Source organism: Phyllostomus discolor, chromosome 1, assembly GCF_004126475.2.
Source record: "Phyllostomus discolor isolate MPI-MPIP mPhyDis1 chromosome 1, mPhyDis1.pri.v3, whole genome shotgun sequence".
NCBI lineage: Eukaryota > Metazoa > Chordata > Mammalia > Chiroptera > Phyllostomidae > Phyllostomus > Phyllostomus discolor.
This window is the reverse complement of record NC_040903.2, coordinates 115730904-115748731: the sequence shown is the minus strand read 5'-3', so window position 1 is coordinate 115748731 and position 17828 is coordinate 115730904. Positions and strand designations below refer to the sequence as shown.

At 40.6% G+C, this 17828-nt stretch overlaps 1 protein-coding gene across 1 annotated transcript in view; it reads left to right on the top strand.

Annotated features, from left to right (window-relative positions):
- The window catches only part of NEO1 (neogenin 1), a 256126-nt gene that overhangs the window by 226391 nt on the left and 11907 nt on the right, over nt 1-17828 (top strand). Inside the window, 6 exon segments of the mRNA XM_028506136.2 lie at nt 40-234; nt 891-923; nt 3678-3746; nt 11086-11233; nt 15409-15647; nt 16179-16271. Of these exon segments, the coding sequence (XP_028361937.1) occupies nt 40-234; nt 891-923; nt 3678-3746; nt 11086-11233; nt 15409-15647; nt 16179-16271 (777 nt within the window).

The following is a 17828-nucleotide window of genomic DNA, read 5'->3' as shown; positions in this document are numbered from 1 at the left end:
AGAAGTAAGATTTCTTTTCTCATTAACTGCTTTGGACAGGTTACATCATATATTACAGCACGGATGTGAATGCAGAGATACACGATTGGGTTATTGAGCCCGTTGTGGGTAACAGGCTGACCCACCAGATACAAGAGCTGACACTTGACACACCGTACTACTTCAAAATCCAGGCTCGGAACTCCAAGGGCATGGGGCCCATGTCTGAAGCTGTCCAGTTCAGAACACCTAAAGGTAAGGCTCCCCGCAGCGTGGTATATAATGTGTCTTCAGTGGGGCTGTGCTTGCACGTGTCACTTCAGCATGTCGAGACCATGGATGATATAAGGAGTCCTTATGGTGAGCCACGCTGTGTGCATTTACCTCAAAATGATCCCTCCCTCACCATTGCCCACCAGATTGGTGCTCACTAGGTCACTAGCCTGACCAGATCATATAGAAGGGAACTCTGACTTCAGTCTGTTTGAGGCAGTGATGTGAAGCTATTTATAGTCAGATCAGGTATGATTCTCTTTTCCTGTACCAAGTAATATATTGTGCTAGATGATTCTCTTTCAACACATGCAGGCTCCTAACTTGAAAGGCTTATTTTAGACCTTTGTAGAGAGAAAGACTAAAAGGGGCCCTTTAAAGAAACTCTAGATAAGAAAGTAAAGATAAAGTATTGAACCAGATGAGCTCAGGAATAAAATTTAGTCGGGAACTGAGTCTTTGGAAATACAGAAACCACATCTGGGTTTCTCTTTAAAAAAAAAAAAACCAAACCCACCTCAATCTGTTTGGAAGTTTGTGGGGTTTTATTTTTTTTCCTTTAAAAATTATGCGTGTCCCATCTTCAAAGCTTGTGACCCTTGCTCTTGTTTTTTCTCCCCCTGTGCTTGGCCTGTTAGCGGACTCCTCTGATAAAATGCCTAATGATCAAGGTAAATGAGTAGATGGCCTCTCTTTCTTTTCCTCTCTTTTGTGACCTATTATTAGCTTTTTGTTGTTTTGTTTCTTTTTTTTTGCAAACCAGTACCATGTGTTAAAAGCCATGTTATTTATTGGCCAAAGTGGAGTTGAGTCCATGTTTGTGGCACTGGGGTATCTGAAAAGCTAGGAGCTAAATAGACTGACAGGGAAAAAAATTGAACAGAATGAACTGAGTTCTGCAGCTGTTGGAGACTGGCCTTAAGTGTGAGTCCCATTAGCACTGACATTGAAATTCTATAACAATTCCGGGCATAATGAGAGCAAGCACACAAATTTGTGGCGTCTAGGGTTTTATTAGTATCTCTAAATAAAAAGTTGTAATCAAATTCAACAAATACCCTATTTTCTTCCTCCCACAAAGCATCTACAAACTTACCTTTTAAACTGATTATTCATGACAAAATTAATGGCATTTATTCTTTTACCATAAGCTTAATTCAGAGTTCCTTTTTCATTTTTTCACTTAAATGTATCTGCTCACTTTTAAAAACAATAGAAAAAAGAATTTAAATCAATACCTAGGAAGCATGGGCCTCAGTGTCACCATTCTTGAAATGATACGTCAGCAAGGTCTTTTCACTGCAGTTGCTGTGGTGGAGGGTAACTGCGCTTTGTGACTGTCATCTCTGGCGATTCAGCTCAAGTTGTTGTCTGTTTTCTATACTAAGAAAGAACAATAAAAGTAAATTGGATGATTGCTTTTGTAATTTAGGAATAGTTATGAGAAATACAGTCTTTGGATCTTGGTTAATGGCAAGAAGAGACAGAACTTGAGGTTTCAAGTTTCAGGGCTTTAGAAATTTGTTTGCAATAAGTCATTTATTGCACAGTACTTCAAAGAAACTGCAGACTTGCTTTTGTACATAGGGGGTGTAAGGAGGAGGCGTGAAAAAAGAAAAAGACTGTCCTGCACATGTGCAGAGCGTAGACACACTCACAGTCCTTCCCTGGCTCCGCTCCACAGGCCAGGGTGCAGGTCTGAGCTGCACCTCAGCTCCGTATCCAGAGTTCTTTGTCCGTATTTATTTTTGGTGTGTGCTTAATCCTTGGGATTTCTTGCCCATAGGTTAACTTTAAAAGAAAAATTGTTGGGAAATACAGGAATTAAACTCACGAGCTTATTTGCAAAGTGTGTTCTTTGGCAATTATTTACATACTACGATACTCTGAAGAGATTGGCTTAAATGTGGGCTACCTGACAAATAAGTACATTTAAACATGACGAACCGTACAAGTGCTAGGTCATCCCACCGACTAGACTTTACCACAGTGAAGAGAGCAGCCAAAATCGTGGTGTGTGGTGTGTGCCATCGGGGAGGAGTCACGGCCGCAGGCCTGAGGGCCCGAGTGATGAGTATGGCGGCGGCTGAAAAGGGCAGTGAGTTACCTTCTGGAGTTTGCCTTTTTGGACATCCAAGGACTTCTGTCACCTGTTGGAGTTTTGAACTTCTGGAAACATAGAAAACATTGTTTTTGTCTCCCGTTTATTGTGTTAAATGAACTACATACAGAAAATTTCAGATTTTAAGTTTTCATTTCCTCAAAGTCTAATAATTCATAGAAGTACTTGACATCAGTTCTAATGTTTTACAGAAACAAATCTAGTTTAGGAATTTCTAGCCAAGCTTAATTTATAGAAATGACTCATTTATCAGTGTTTTCTGAAGCTTCATGCCTCTGCCTCTGAGGAGAGAAAGGTTCGTTATGCCTGTAACAGCCGTGGTCAGTGTTCATGGGACACTTGCTTGTGTCAGGCAGCATGCAGAGCCTTTCGCAGAATTAAGTTTCCCTCTGGTCCTCACAACGGTTTCATGAAGTACATGCCATTACCATTACTGTTTTATAATGAGGTAACAGAAATCTGAAAAGTATACAGTGATTAAATAACTTGCCAAAAGTCAGGTTACTTACCTGTTAGCCACTACCTGACAAGTGGAGCCGCTGTGCAAGGGCTGACAGTCTGCTCAGCTTTGTGCTGTGAACAGCGGTTTTCACTGCGCACTTCTTCCAGCCCTGTTCAGAGCGCTCTGGTGCTGCCCTCTGGCCCCACACTTGGGATGCAGGGATGCCTTTGCTTTTCTGGGAAAGGACTCCTTGTATTTGCTTTACCCAAGCAGCTTTTTCTATAAATGTGAAGAACAAAATTCAAGACCAATTCAAGACCATGTTCAGGTGACTGAGCAGGAACTGTGACCCCAATGTGAACTTCCACTTGCCCCTTCCTGCTCCTGCTGAGGGAAAGGCAACTTGATAATTTGAGAAAAGAATCCAGTCCCTGCTAGGCCCTTGGAAGAGTCCGGTTCTTCACTGCAGAAGAAAACCAAACCAGTCTTCGTGGTTCCTTTTCCAAGGGAAGCTATTTTGCATAAGTGCTCCGAGCCATCTTTCAAAAACTCTTTCCTGGGCCAGAGAAGTGGCATGTGCCCCCCGCAGTGTCAGCAACGAGTGGCAGTTGAGTTGCACACTAGTTACGCCTTGGAAAGGGTGTCAGCCTTTCAGATGCCTCATTGCGTAGAAAGCTATACCTTAGCTTGCTTTGCACAGATAAGACTATATTTTCCCCTGTTGTTGATGTGTTACTTCATTTTCTCATGAACTAAGTAGCTTGAAAATATTTTTTTGTAGAAAACACTCATTAGCTGTGAAATGGACTTGTCACACCTGTGGGTTGGGTTGCTACTGACGTGATTTTTTTTCTCCCTCAGCCTCAGGGTCTGCGGGAAAAGGAAGCCGGCTGCCAGACCTGGGACCTGACTACAAACCTCCAATGAGCGGTAAAGCCCCTCCTGCAGCTCTGTTGGCCTGCCGTAGACATGACACAGTTCTGCTTTATGTCTCGAAACATCCTTGTAGCTTGTAGAATGTTACCTGTTTCTTTTATTTAATAGAGTTAGCTTTAGGCATTTATCTGGCAAATAAGTGCTGAACTACTGCAAACCCATTATTATAGGATTTATAAATAAAATTGTTTCCCCACATATCCAACTTGAAATAAGACTAACTCTAAATAAACAAGTCTTTTTTTTTTTTGCCCACTGCCTCTAGAAAAGAATTAGAATATTGTTTTCAAAAATAAACCATCTAGTGGAATTAGCCATCACCCAAGTCAAATAAATGCTTCGGAATCACTAATTTCTCTCTAAACTACTTACCATAGTGTTTGTAGTTCGAGAATTCTAAACAACTCTTCCCACACTCGCAGCCATCCTAAGAGCTGGTGCCCTCTATTACTCAAATGATGGCACCTACTCTTCTACTGAACGTCACCATTTGTACGTTACTTTCAGACATGAAATCACTGTGAACTTTGGGGAACAGATATCATTCCCATTTTTTAAAAATTATTTTATTGTATTTTTTCATTATAATTTATTCCCCTCACACTCACCTCCCTCTGCAGTGATCCCACTGTTGTCCATGTCCATGACTACTTTTTCTTTTTTTGATTGACCAGTCCACCACCTAAATATCCAAGAGGTGTCAGCCTACTCTCTCTGTCTGTGAGTCTGTCTCTGTTATGCCTGCTAATTCAGTTTGTTTGTTAGATTCCACATATGAGTGAAATATATGGTATTTGTCTTTCTCTGAATGGCTTTTTTCACTTGGCATAATCATTATTCTCAACCATCAGTGCCTCCTTCAGAAATGGTAACATTTTCTTTAATTGTACATGAAAGCCTTTCTGGCTAAAGTAGCCTTTGTTGTAGGTCTTTGCTTTTCATCACCTTCAATATTTCATTCCAGTCCCTTCTGGCCTGAAATGTTCTGTTGAGAAATCAGTTGACAGTCTAATGGGAGCTCCCTTGTAGGTAATTAACCGCTTTTCTTTGTAGCTTTTAAGATTCTCTCCTTATCTGTAAGCTTTGCCATTTTAATTACAGTGTATCGTGTCGTGGGCCTCTTTTGGTCCAGCTGGTTTGGGACTCTCTGTACTTCTTGATCTTGTGTGTCTTTTTTCCTTCACCAGGTTAGGGAAGTGTTCGGTCATTACTTCTTCAAATAGGTTCTCATTCCCTTGCTCACTCTCTTCTCCTTCTGGTATTCCTGTGATGCAGATACTGTCCCAAAGATTTCTTAAACTGTCCTAATTTCTAAATATTTTTTTTCTTTTTGTTGGTCTGTCTGGGTGTTTTTTCCCACCCTGTCTCCCAAATATTTGATTCAGTCCTCTGCTTCATCTAACCTACTGTTTATTCTTTCCATTATATTTTTTATTTCAAGTTTTGGAGTCTTTATTTCTGACAGGTTCTTTTTATGGTTTTTTTTTAAAGCTCTTGAGCATCGTTATAATCATTACTCTGAATTTAAATTGTTTGCCTCTATTTCATTTAGTTCTTCTTTTGGAGAACTCTCTTGTACTTTCATTTGGGGCCTTTCTTTGTCTTCACATTGTCTTTGTGTTTGTTTCTATGTATTTGGTAAATCTGCAAAGACTCTTGTGTAGGCCTGTGCCAAACTCTGCCTGTGACTGGTTCTGGGCATCCTGTTTGGAGCTATAAGCAATCCACAGCTTGTGGCTCCCTCTGCTGGGCCTGGATGTGCATGTGGAAAGGACCAAGCTGCTCACCAAGGCCAGCTTTTACCAGCACCAGGCCTTGGGGAGGGTCAGCTAATGTCTCAGAGCTTCCAGAGATCCATCTTCACCTACAGATTTTCTGTTAGGCTTCATCACTGAAATAGCCTCCAGCTATGCTCCTCAGCATGGCTTAAGCTCCACAGGATGGGGCTATTGCTTCCTGTCAGGTTATTGCCACTTGGAGGGGACTGCTTTGCCTGAGAAAGTTGTCTCCTATGGTATGAGGAATGACTCGGCACTGGGATCCTGGTGGCTGACCCTTCAGCTCTCTCCTCAGAGCCATCTGCCCCAGACTCTCCTCATGCATCTCTAGTCCACTCTGCCCTCCCTCTGCTTGAGCCCAGAGTAAGTGGCTGCAAAAAAAATTATGTGTGTTGGCCTTTTAAGTGGCTCTTTGCATCTCCAGCAGTCACCCCCTGGCAGACAGAAACTCCACTGTTTTTCACAGCCAGATGATGTTTGGGTTCCGTCTGGCTCTGGTGCTATAGGCTGTGGAGCCCATTGTGGGATTTAGACCCCACACTTCTCAGGGGGAACCCTCCAACTGCTGAAATACCACTCCGGAACTCTAGCTGCTGCCCATGGGAGCCCAGCCAGCCCTCTCGTACCTCTGCACTCCGTGCCAGTCTTACTGTGGTGCCCTTGATTATAAGGCTTCCCCCCAGCTAGTGTTCGGTTGGTTATTCAGGATGATTTTTCTATAATTTAGGTGTAATTCCCGTTTGGTCCTGGGAGGAGGTTAATGCAGCTTCCACCTACTCTGCAGCCATCTTGGATCTCCTCATTCCCACTTTCAACCTCAGGGCATTTAGTGGAGGTGTAATGTGCCTGTGCCTTTTCCACTATTACGCACAGCCTGAAAGGAACAGGTTCTACACCAGATTAAGAATCTGGTGTTGGTGAAAACCCATACAAGTAGCTATTAGAAATAACCCTTGCTGTGTCTACCCCTGCTGGTGATGCATGAGAGACAAGGGCCTGTCCCCTGGAAACTCCTACTCTGACTGTGGAAATAAAATGATTGCTTAATCTCTAGCTATCTGTTTAAATAAAAAGTGGTACTGCCCAGACTTCAGTGAAATCAGCCGGTTCTTAGGACAGTGAGACAGATTTGCATGCTTCAAGAAAGTTTTAGTGTCTGAGTTCTAGGACTTTGAGTTTCTTGGGCTACATATGTTACATTTATGTGCTGATTATTCAAGGTTGTAAAAAATGGAATTATTTGTCTTTTCTTTTACTAATGCATTCATTGATTCACACATTTTTTAAGGTTCAGGTTTTATATATTAGGCTATGGGAACAAGAGAAATAAGTAAAAAACTACCTAACAGAGAAAAGGGAAAGCTCTGTAGAAGATGTGATGTATAATCCTTTTTTTTAATCCTCACCCAAGGATATGTTTATTGATTTTAGAGAGAGAGGAAAGGTGGGGGAGGGGAGAGAGACATCAATGTGAGAAACACTGATCAGTTCGCTCTTATACACGCCCTGACTGGGGATTGAACCCACAACCTTTTGGTGTATGGGACAATGTTCCAACCAACTAAACCACCTGGCCAGAGCTGACCCAGATTTTAAATGGTGCATAGGAGATTGCTAAATGTCACAGAGGGGTTCGTACATTCCAGGAAGCAAAAACAGCATGTGCCAAGGCATGGCAACATAAACAGCCTGCTTTCCAAGGGGATCACTCTGCCTGGAGGCAGGAGAGAGATTCTCAGGCTAGAGAAGGTTGGTTAGAACCAGCCTCTCAAAAGCTCAAGTACCAGTGCCAAGAAATGTGAGCCTCATCCTATCAGTAACATATGTAAGATGTCTAATAGTGGTAAACTATGACTTCCATTTATTGAGTATCTACTATTAATAGACAGCGAAGAACGAGTTGGGAGTAGGAGTATATAGTCCAAAAAAATGGTTAGTAAGCTGTTGAAATAGTTCAGATGAGGCTTAAGAAAAGGCCTGTCATAATGTCCCTGGTAGAAAGGGTAATGTTTGGCCGCTCACTTTTTTTCTCAGAAGGAAGATTTTGGCCAGCTCACAGTTGGAGGTCAAATGACAGTTACATGAGAATTAGCCTCTGCTGAATTCAGGGAAGAACTACCCCACCTTGGCTTTCCTCCCAACCCCTGAGAACTCCCCAGCCTCTCAGTTCAACACCTGCCCCGCTGCATACCCCACCTGGTAGTTCTGCACTGTTGTTAATAAAGATTCGTGTAAAGCCTAAATACAGTCTCATTTCATTGACTCCTAGTTCTGTAGTCTTTGCCATATATAAAAACATCATTTTTGTTTTTTAAATATATTGATTATTCTATTACAGTTGTCCCAGTTTTCCCCTTTGCCCCACTCCACCCAATATCCCCATGCCCTCCAGCATTCCCCCCCTTAGTTCATGTCCATGGGTCATGCATATAAGTTCTTTGGCTTCTGTATTTCCTATACTGTTCTTAACCTCCCCCTGACTACTTTGTACCTACCATTTGTGCTTCTTATTGCCTGTACCTTTTCCCCCATTCTCCCCCCTCTCCCTCTTAGCTGATAACTTGCCCAAGATCTCCATATCTGTATTCTGTCCCTGTTCCGGTTGTTTGCTTAGTTTGTTTTTTAGATTCAGTTGTTGATAGTTGTGGATTTGTTGCCCTTTTAATGTTCATAGTTTTGATCTTCTTTTTCTTAAATAAGTCCCGTTTAACATTTCATGTAATAATGGCTTGGTGGTGATGAACTCCTTTAGCTTTACGTTGTCTGGGAAGCACTTTATCTGCCCTTCCATTCTAAATGAAAGCTTTGCTGGATAGAGCAGTCTAGATTGTAGGTTCTTGCCTGTAAGGTCTCTTTTGAGAAAGCAGCTGACAGTCTTATGGGAGCTCCTTTGTAGGTAACTGTCTCCTTTTCTCTTGCTGCTTTCAAGATTCTCTCTTTATCTTTAACCTTTGGCATTTTAATTATGATGTGTCTTGGTGTGGTCCTCTTTGGTTCCAACTTGTTTGGGACTCCCTGTACTTCCTAGACTTGTATGTCTATTTCCTTTACCAAATCAGAGAAGTTTTCTTTTATTATTTTTTCAAATAAGTTTTCAATTTCTTGCCTTTCCTCTTCTCCTTCTGGCATTCATATGATTTGGATATTGGTATGGTTAGCAGTATCCCAGAGGCACCTTACTATCCTCATGTTTTTGTTCTGGGGTTTGTTTGTTTGTTTTAATTATTTTTTCTCCTTGCTATTCTGGTTGAATGCTTATATCTTGCTTATGTTCCAAATCATTGATTTGAATCCCAGCTTCATCGCCTCTGCTGTTGGTTCCCTGTAGATTTTCCTTTATTTCACTTACTATAACTTTTATTTCTTCCTAGGTCCTTTTTCTTTTGCTGCTGTACTCAATTCTCTGAGCATCCTGATCACCAGTGTTTTGAGATAGGTGGTTGTCTGTGTTCCACTTAGTACTTTTTCTGGAATTTTGTTCTGTTCTTTCATTTGAGCCATGTTTCTTTGTCTCCTCAATTTGGCAGCTTCCCTGTGCTTGTTTCTGTGTATTAGGTAGAGCCGCTTTGACTCCCTGTCTTAGTAGTGTGGCCTATTGTAGAAGAGGCACCCATCTGGATGAATGTGGCTTCTTAAAGTCCTTGGTTATCAGATTTCCATACAGCTTGATTATCTGACAGTTCTGGTTATTACTCGTTTTGAGATCTAGTTGTAATTCTTTATGTGGTTGTGCAAGGAGGCGAAGCATGTTTACCTACTCCTCCATCTTGACCAGAAGCCTATTTTATTTTTTAAAATATTATTCTAGTAAAGGTCAGTGTGCAGAATTCGAATTGTCTGTGTGCTTACCATTTTCTCAGATATGAAGAACAAAAATGAATCAAATGTAGAATAATAAACTCTTAAGATTTCCTAAATCAGCCCAGATTTTACACTGTGCTTAGATGTAGCCTATAAAATCATAGAATCAAAACTAGAAGGTCAGCTAATCCAATGTTATAGGAGGGATTCCCACAATAAGTATAGTTTGGATTAATCCTAAATTATAAACCAGGATGTATATGAAAATCACTTTGGGAGCTTTTTCTAAAAATAGCTTTGCAAGCCATACCTCATGGTAGGAATTTATCCTACCACATCCCAGACTGGCAGAATGACTCAGTACTTCCAGTGACTGGACACTCATTATTTGGCAAAGCAGTGCATTCCACTGTTGTATAGCTCTAATTGTTAGAAAGGTGAGAGAGAGAGGGGGTGGGGGGGAGGGAGGGAGGGAGAAACTAGAAAGAAAGACATCAAATATCCATCGTGGTTAGATCTGTATGATAGGGTTTCCCATATTTTATAATATGAGCCTGCATAACTTTTATGATGAGATTGGAAGCAAAAATGGAAATCATTCAGAAAATGGAAATGAACTTAGAGCAGAACTAGATTATAGAAGACCTCTATAAAATGCTTGGACCTCATCCTATAAGCAATGGGGAAATAATAAAGAAGAAAAAAGAAAATCTAGATGTCCTAAAGGCTCTAAATAGCCTCTGCGCAATCTCCAGCCTCATTCTGTTTTTTTCCTGCTCACTTCCTTCTCTGTAATGTTGCACATCTCTCTGTGCTTAAACAGCAGTGGCTACCTCTCTCTTCTAGAGCATGCCAAGCTCATTCCTGCCTTAGGATGCATCCACTAGCTGTTCCCTCCCTCTGCAGTATTCTTCCTCCAAGTCTTTGTATGTGGGATCTCTCCTTTCACTCAGATCTCAGCTCAAGTGCCATCTTCTCAAACAAACTTTTTACAACCACTCAATATAAAATAGCCACCCAGTCACTGTATTATACCCCTCATTCGATTTTTTCATAGCATTCACTACTAAGGATTCGTTATTTGTTGTTTGGTCCTACCCCTACCCCAACATTCCTAATTTAGTGACTCACCATTGAATCCTCATCCTTAGTACCTAGAACAATGCTTAGAACATAGTAACCACTCATTAAATATTTGTCAAATTAATGCATATATACAGAGCTACATTTTCCTAAAATAGAGTAAGAGAATTAACTCTGCATAAACTAATAAAAACAGAGGCTTTATTTTCCTTTTATGATTATAAAAGGTTACTTTTTTAGGAAAGGTTACTTTTATGACCTCAGACATATTTTGAGAAAAACTTTTTCTTTCTATGAACACACAATTTTAAAATAGTTTTAAAAGTCAGAAACCTAAATGATGTACAAGTGGTGCTTTATAAAACCAATTTATATACAATATAAGACACCAGAGGGAAAGACCCTTAATTTTCGAATTTGATCAGTATAATTTCAGAAGCTTTCATTAAACACCAGCTTTGTGTAAGGCATTGTGCTGAAAAATATGTATAGGGCCAAAATTTAGCTTTCTGGACTTCATAATCCAGAGGAGATAGCCATGTTCGTGACACACTTTTATAAGAGTTAGAAAGAAGCTCACATAAAATATCTGTACTCCAGTGAAAGTGATATAGCCTGATTGTGTGCATTTCTAGAATTCTCTAAGCTAATTGCTGTTTTTCTCTCTTCAGGCAGTAACAGCCCCCATGGAAGCCCCACCTCTCCTCTGGACAGTAATATGCTACTGGTCATCATCGTTTCTGTTGGGGTCATCACCATTGTGGTGGTCGTGATCATTGCTGTCTTTTGCACCAGGCGCACCACCTCTCACCAGAAAAAGTAAGGAGCCCCCCAGCCTTGGCCAGTGTGGCTCAATTGATTGGACATTATTCCACAAACTGAAAAGTTGTGGGTTCAATCCCCGGTAAGGTCAGATACCTAGGTTGTGGTTCAGACCCCAGTGTCAGGGCACGTACAGGAGGCAGCCTGTGAGTGTTTTCTCACGTCGATGTTTCTCTCTCTCTCTCTCTCTCCTCTCTCTCTCTCTCTCTCTCTCTCTCTCTCTCCCCATCCCTCCCCCTCCCCCGCCCCCTCCCCCCCACTTCCTTTCTCTCTAAAAGCAATGAAAAAATATCCTCAGGTGAGGATTAAAAAAAGAGAGAAAGTTAGGAGCCCCAAATCTAGCCCACAGATTTTTGATATCCATTCTTTGCTTCTATGTGACTTCAGTATTTGGAGTTGCACACAGAGTTAAAACAAAGTACATGAAAAGTGATTTTTTAAATATTTCTACAAGAAATGCAGAATGGTTCTTTTTATTTTCTTTACCTTTTTTGGCAGATTTTATTGTATTTTTTTCCATTGCCATTTAGGCCTCTTATAGCCACCACCCCAGCAATCACCACACAGGCTGTCCATGTCCATGAGTCCTTTCTCCTGTTCACTCAATGCCTCCACCTCCTAACCTCCTCTCCCCACCTTAGCTGTCATCCTGCTCTTTTTTCTGAATCTGTCTCTGTTTTCCTTGTTAGTTCAGTTTGTCTATTAGAGTCCACATACGATTGAAATCATAGGCTATTTGTCTTTCTCTGACTGGCTCATTTCACTTAGCTTAATGTTCTCCTAGTCCATCCATATATTCACAAAGGGTAAAATTTTCTTATTTTTTATGACCAAGTAGTATTTCATTGTGTAATTGTCCCATAGTTGTTTTATCCACTCATCTACCCATGGACAATTGGGCCATTTACATATCTTGAGGATTGTAAACAATGCTGCAATGAACATAGAGATGCTTATGTTCTTCTGAATTAGTATTTTGGCTTTCTTCGGGTAAATTCCCAGAAGTGGAATCACTGGGTCAACAGGCAGTTCCATTTTTAATTTCTTGAGTGAACTCCATACTGTTTCCCATAGTGGCCGCACCAGCCTGCATTCCCACCAACAGTGCACGAGAGTCCCCTTTCCTCACAGCTTCACCAGCACTTGCTGGTTGATTTACTGGTGACAGCCATTCTGACAGGTGTGAAGATGATATCTCTTTGTGATTTTAATTTGTGTTTCTCTGATATTTAGTGACATTGAACACCTTTTCTTATGTCTATTGGTCCTCTCTATGTCCTCTTTGGAGAAGTGTCTTTAGGTCCTTTGCCCATTTTTTTAATTGGATTGTTTAGGTTTTTTAGTGATGAGTTTTGTAAGTTCTTTATAAATTTTGGATATTAGCCCCTTTTCATATGAAAAACACCTTATCAGATACATCAGCAAATATGGTCTTTCCATTCTGTGGATTGTCTTTTCATTCTGTTGATGGTTTCCTCTGCTGTGCAAAAACCTTTTTATTCGGTGTAGTCCCATTTGTTTACTTTTTTCTTTTCTTTCCCTTATCTGGGGGGGATATATTTGATAAAATATTGCTACAAGCAATGTCAAAGATTTTGCTGCCTATGTTTTCTTCTACAGTTTTTGTGGTTGTGAGCCTAACATTTAAATCTTTAATCCATTTTCAGCTTATTCTTCTTTGTGGTATAAAAAGGTGGTCTAGTTTCATTTTCCTGCATGTATCTGTCCAATTTTCCCAATACAAGTTATTGAATAAACTATCGTTAGTCCATAGTTTGTGCTTGCTTCCTCTGTCAAATACTAATTGACTATCAAGGTATGGGTTTGTTTCTGGGTTCTCTATTCTGTTCCATTGATCTGTGTGTCTGTTTTTATGCCAATACCATGCCGTTTTGATTACTATGGCCTTATAGTATAGTTTGGTACTGTGTAGCATGATTCCTCCAGCTTTGTTCTTCTTTTTCAGGATCACTGTTGCTATGCAGGGCCTTTTGTGGTTCCCTGTAAATTTTTGAAATATTTGTTCTATTTCTGTGAAATATGTCATTGGAATCTTGATGGGAATTGCATTGAATCTATAGATTGCTTTGAGTAATATGGACATTTTAATGGTATTAATTATTCCTATCCATGAACACGGCATGTGCTTCTACTTACTTGTATCTTCTTCAGTTTCTTTCTTCAGTGTCTTATAATTTTCTGAGAACAGGTCTTTTACATCTGTGGTTAGATTTATTCCTAGGTATTTTCTTCTTTTCAAAGTGATTGTGAATGGGATCATTTTCTTAATTTCCTTTTCTGTTCATTATTGTCTATAAAATGCAACTTATTTCTGAATATTAATTTTGTATCCTGCTACAGTGCTGAATTCATTTATCAGTTCTAGTGTTTTCTTGATGGAATCTTTGGGATTCTCTATGTACAGTAGCTTGTCATCTGCAAAGAAAGACAATTTTACTTCTTCCTTTCCAATTTGCATGCCTTTTATTTCCTCGTGTTTGAGTGCTGTGGCTAGAACTTTTGTATTATGTTCAATAAGAAAGGTGAAAGCAGACATCCCTGTCTTGTTCCCAGTCTTAAGGGGGACACTTGTAGTTTTTGCCTATTGTGTATAATGCTTGGTTTGTATATATGTCCTTTATTACGTTTAGGTGTGTTCCCTCTAATCCCACTTTGCTGAGAGTTTTTATTGTAAATAGATGCTGGTATTTATCAGATGCTTTTTCTGCCTCTATTGATAAAATTATATGGTTTTTATCCTTCATTTTGTTCACGTGGTGAATCATATTTATTGACTTGTGAATGTTGTACCAACCTTGCATTCCTGGACTAAATCTCACTTGATCAGAGTGTATGACCTTTCTGATTCATTGCTATAATCAGTTTGCTAATACTTTGTGGAGGATTTTAGTATCTCGTTCACCATGGATATTGGCTTATAATTTTCTTTGTAGTGTCTTTATCTGGTTTTGGAATTAGGAGAACATTGGCCTCATAAAAATGAGTTTGGAAGCCCTCCCCTCCTCGTGAATTTTTTTAAACAGTTTGAGGAAAGGTGTTAGTTCTTCTAGGAATGTCTGATAAAAGTCACCTGTGAAGCCATCTGGTTCAGGGTTCTTGTTCATTGGGAGTTTTTTCATTACTGCTTCCATTTCACTAGGTATAATCTGTCCACTCAGATTGTCTGATTCTTCCTGATTTAGTTTTGGAAGATTGTTTGTTTCTAGGAATTATCCATTTCGTCCAGGTTGTCCAGTTTGTTGGCATATTATTAAGTGGTTACTGTAACACTTGGCATTTCATTAAACTCAGACAATTTTAAAATAATCATTCAGTGCCCACCCTTCCTCATTCAAGCAGAAGTGCTGAAGGTACAGCAGTCTGGCACACGGTCTGACATACAGCAGGCACCTATGAAATGCTTATTGAACGGGCGAGTGAGTGACTTAATGGAGAAACTAAGGCACAGAAGTAGACACTGTCATCTGCACTCCTGATTTTACCCAGTTAGCCCTAGTATGGGTTGCTTAAAATGTTCAAAGAAAATAAACTCATACATACAGCAAAGTGCTGAGTGCAGAGGGGAACACGGGCAGGGGAGGGAGAACAGGGAGAAGTGGGGGTCAGGTATGTGGCGACGGAAGAAGACAACTCCGGGTGGTGAGCAACAGACTGTACCGACACCGTATTACGAAGATGTACACCTGAAACTTATTTAATGTTATTAACCAATGTTTCCCCCACTAAATTTACTTTTAAAAATATATAAAAATTTAAAATAAAAGGTGGTTCCTCCTCTTTTATAAGCCATCAATACGACCTCCACTCCACTGTTCTATTTCTAGTGAATGTTGTCCTTTCTCCAGTGACTGGGGAAACGCTCTGCTTTAGAGGTTATTTGATTTAAAAATCCTGTCTGAGCTCTTGATACTAAAACAAAGTCACAAGGCAACATTCAAGCATACCCCTGTCCATGTATGTGAATATATGTGGACAAAGAAGAGGAGATACCTTTACTGTTCCCAGAATTAAACTTCTTACCCCTGTTTTTCTTGGTTTTAGTTCTGCCTTTCCTTGAAGCATCTTTCAGAAGGACAGTTTTAATCTGTCAAACCTTTTGACAAATGTTTAAAACAGTTACTTTTTAAAAACCCTGTTGTTCTTGTGCCTAGGAAACGAGCGGCTTGTAAGTCAGTGAACGGCTCCCACAAGTACAAAGGGAACTCCAAGGACGTCAAACCCCCAGACCTCTGGATCCATCATGAGAGGCTGGAGCTGAAGCCCATCGATAAGTCTCCGGACCCGAACCCCATCATGACGGATACTCCAATTCCTCGTAACTCTCAAGATATCACACCAGTTGACAATTCCATGGACAGCAACATCCATCAAAGGCGGAATTCATACAGAGGTACAGGTTTTCCCCAAATGTTGGGAGATCATTTTCGTTTAAATCATTTTTCATTGCATCACATTGCCTTAAATTTGGTGATTCCTATATGAGGTGAGATTGAAAGAAGTGTGTGATAGCTAGCTTGTTATGGGACACAGGCTTAGTACCCAGATGAGATACCTTCTAGGTCTCTCATCGGGCTTCCCTACCTTGATACTCAAGCATTTGAGACCCTAGCCCTTGTCTGTGCATTTTGTTCTGTCCCTTTAGTTGGAGCCCAGCTGACATTGTTCAGACTGTTCCTGGTCTGGATGCTCTTACGGACGCCACACTGAAGTGTGGTAGTCAGCGTTGTGTCGGCTGCATTGACTCTCAGAAGGGACTCCTGTAATGCACTAATGATCATTGTCCTCTTTATTTCACTTGCTGCAGAAACACCTTGTCCCCATTTTCTTCTTTGTGAATACCCCGCTGGAAATATGTTATTGCTGAGGCTTCTCAGTGGCCTACAGCACACACTTTTAACCGACTTTCATATTTGATGTCTAGGGCATGAATCAGAGGACAGCATGTCTACACTGGCTGGAAGGCGGGGAATGAGACCAAAAATGATGATGCCCTTTGACTCCCAGCCACCCCAGCGTAAGTTAAAAGTGCCTCTTTTCTCTAGTGCCGCCAGTCTATTCCATCATATTGGGGACTAGCTATGGATGACCGCTTTGGCTTCACTTGGTCCTGACACAAAAGATAATCTACCAGAGTTTTGGCAGCTTGAGGGAAGAAGTATTAGAGAGTTGCCATATTTTGTAATCAATATTATTGAGACTAGCTTCTTTAATTGTAGGGAAGAGAAGCTATAAAAAGCCAATCTCCCAGTCTCCCAGGAATGAGCAAGTAACTAGTCTCCCTAGAAGTGCATGGCGTCTCTGCAGGAGAGCCGGGGGAGCCCCTGTCCAGGCGGGGGCTGAGCGTAGCCAGGTGTCCGTTCCGCTTCCTCACTTCAATCAATTCAGTGTTGACAGGCAACTGTGGAAATTTTTAATTAGCAGACTTTATTTTTAGAGGATTTTAAGGTTGTCAGTATAGAGTTTCAAAGAAATATTTTCAGTCTTATCTGACCCATGGGCCTCACTCTGATAAGCATAAAAGTTGCCCAACCTCCTGTAGTAATATTTGAAATGCAAAATAAGTTAAATATCGTAATTGAAAGCCAAAAAGCAATGGACAAGTCAATTCTTTTTTTTCAAACTAAGCCTTTCATACCAGCTGACACAGTGGTGCCTCCACAGGAGGGTCCCCTGCACCATCCTAGAATGATAAGCCGCCTGCCTGTCAGTATCCAGTTGTATAAACTACCCGATGTTGAAGTGCCCTCTCTGACCTGAGTGGTAGGCCAGCAGACCGCAACACCCTCAGATAACCTAGATTCAACTACTGAAAGCATCACATCCTGAAAGATCACTTTCCAATTTAACCTAAATGAGCTTCTGAATTTCTTAAAAGATGTTCCATTTCAGAACTCCAGCCACTTCAGTAGTGTCAAAGATTTAAATAATCACAGATTTCTACACACACATGGGTGCACCATGGCACCCTGTATTGGGAACGGGTGGGCCCTGAGCATGTAAGTGTCTCTGTGCACACACTCTGTCATACTCACTGTGCACAAACATCGTGGGCTCTAAATTTGAAAAATCAGCTTTGGAAGAGTAAGGGCCGGTTCATGAATAGGTCATATTTGGCACAAAGTACTTTTTGCTTAGGGGCCCGCACTTGGAAGTGTGCAGGGAGAAACCATGGTTTCCCCCTTATAACAGAGTCCCCAGGTTTAAAAATGCAAATGTCCAAAAAGGATTAATCCATTCCAGTTCCTTTCAATTTATAAGATAGTAGCTTTACTGTTTGTTTGCTTGTTTGTTTGTTTGTTTTGTATAAGACTTTAGGTCTTACCTTACTGGCTTATTTTTAAAACTTGTGAAGCTTAACTCTTCCTATTCCTGGATTTGATGCTTTTAAATATGTTAAGAAGGAAAGACATACTGTACCAGTTGATATCATTCCTTGTTTTTTGTTTGTTTGTTTGTTTTTTTGGTGGTGGTGGAGATAGAGGATTATGTATAAATTTGCAATGTTATTTAATCTGTACCTCAGTAGTTGGGCGGGTATGAGGAGCCTTTAAGAATCTGAAACCAGGTACCT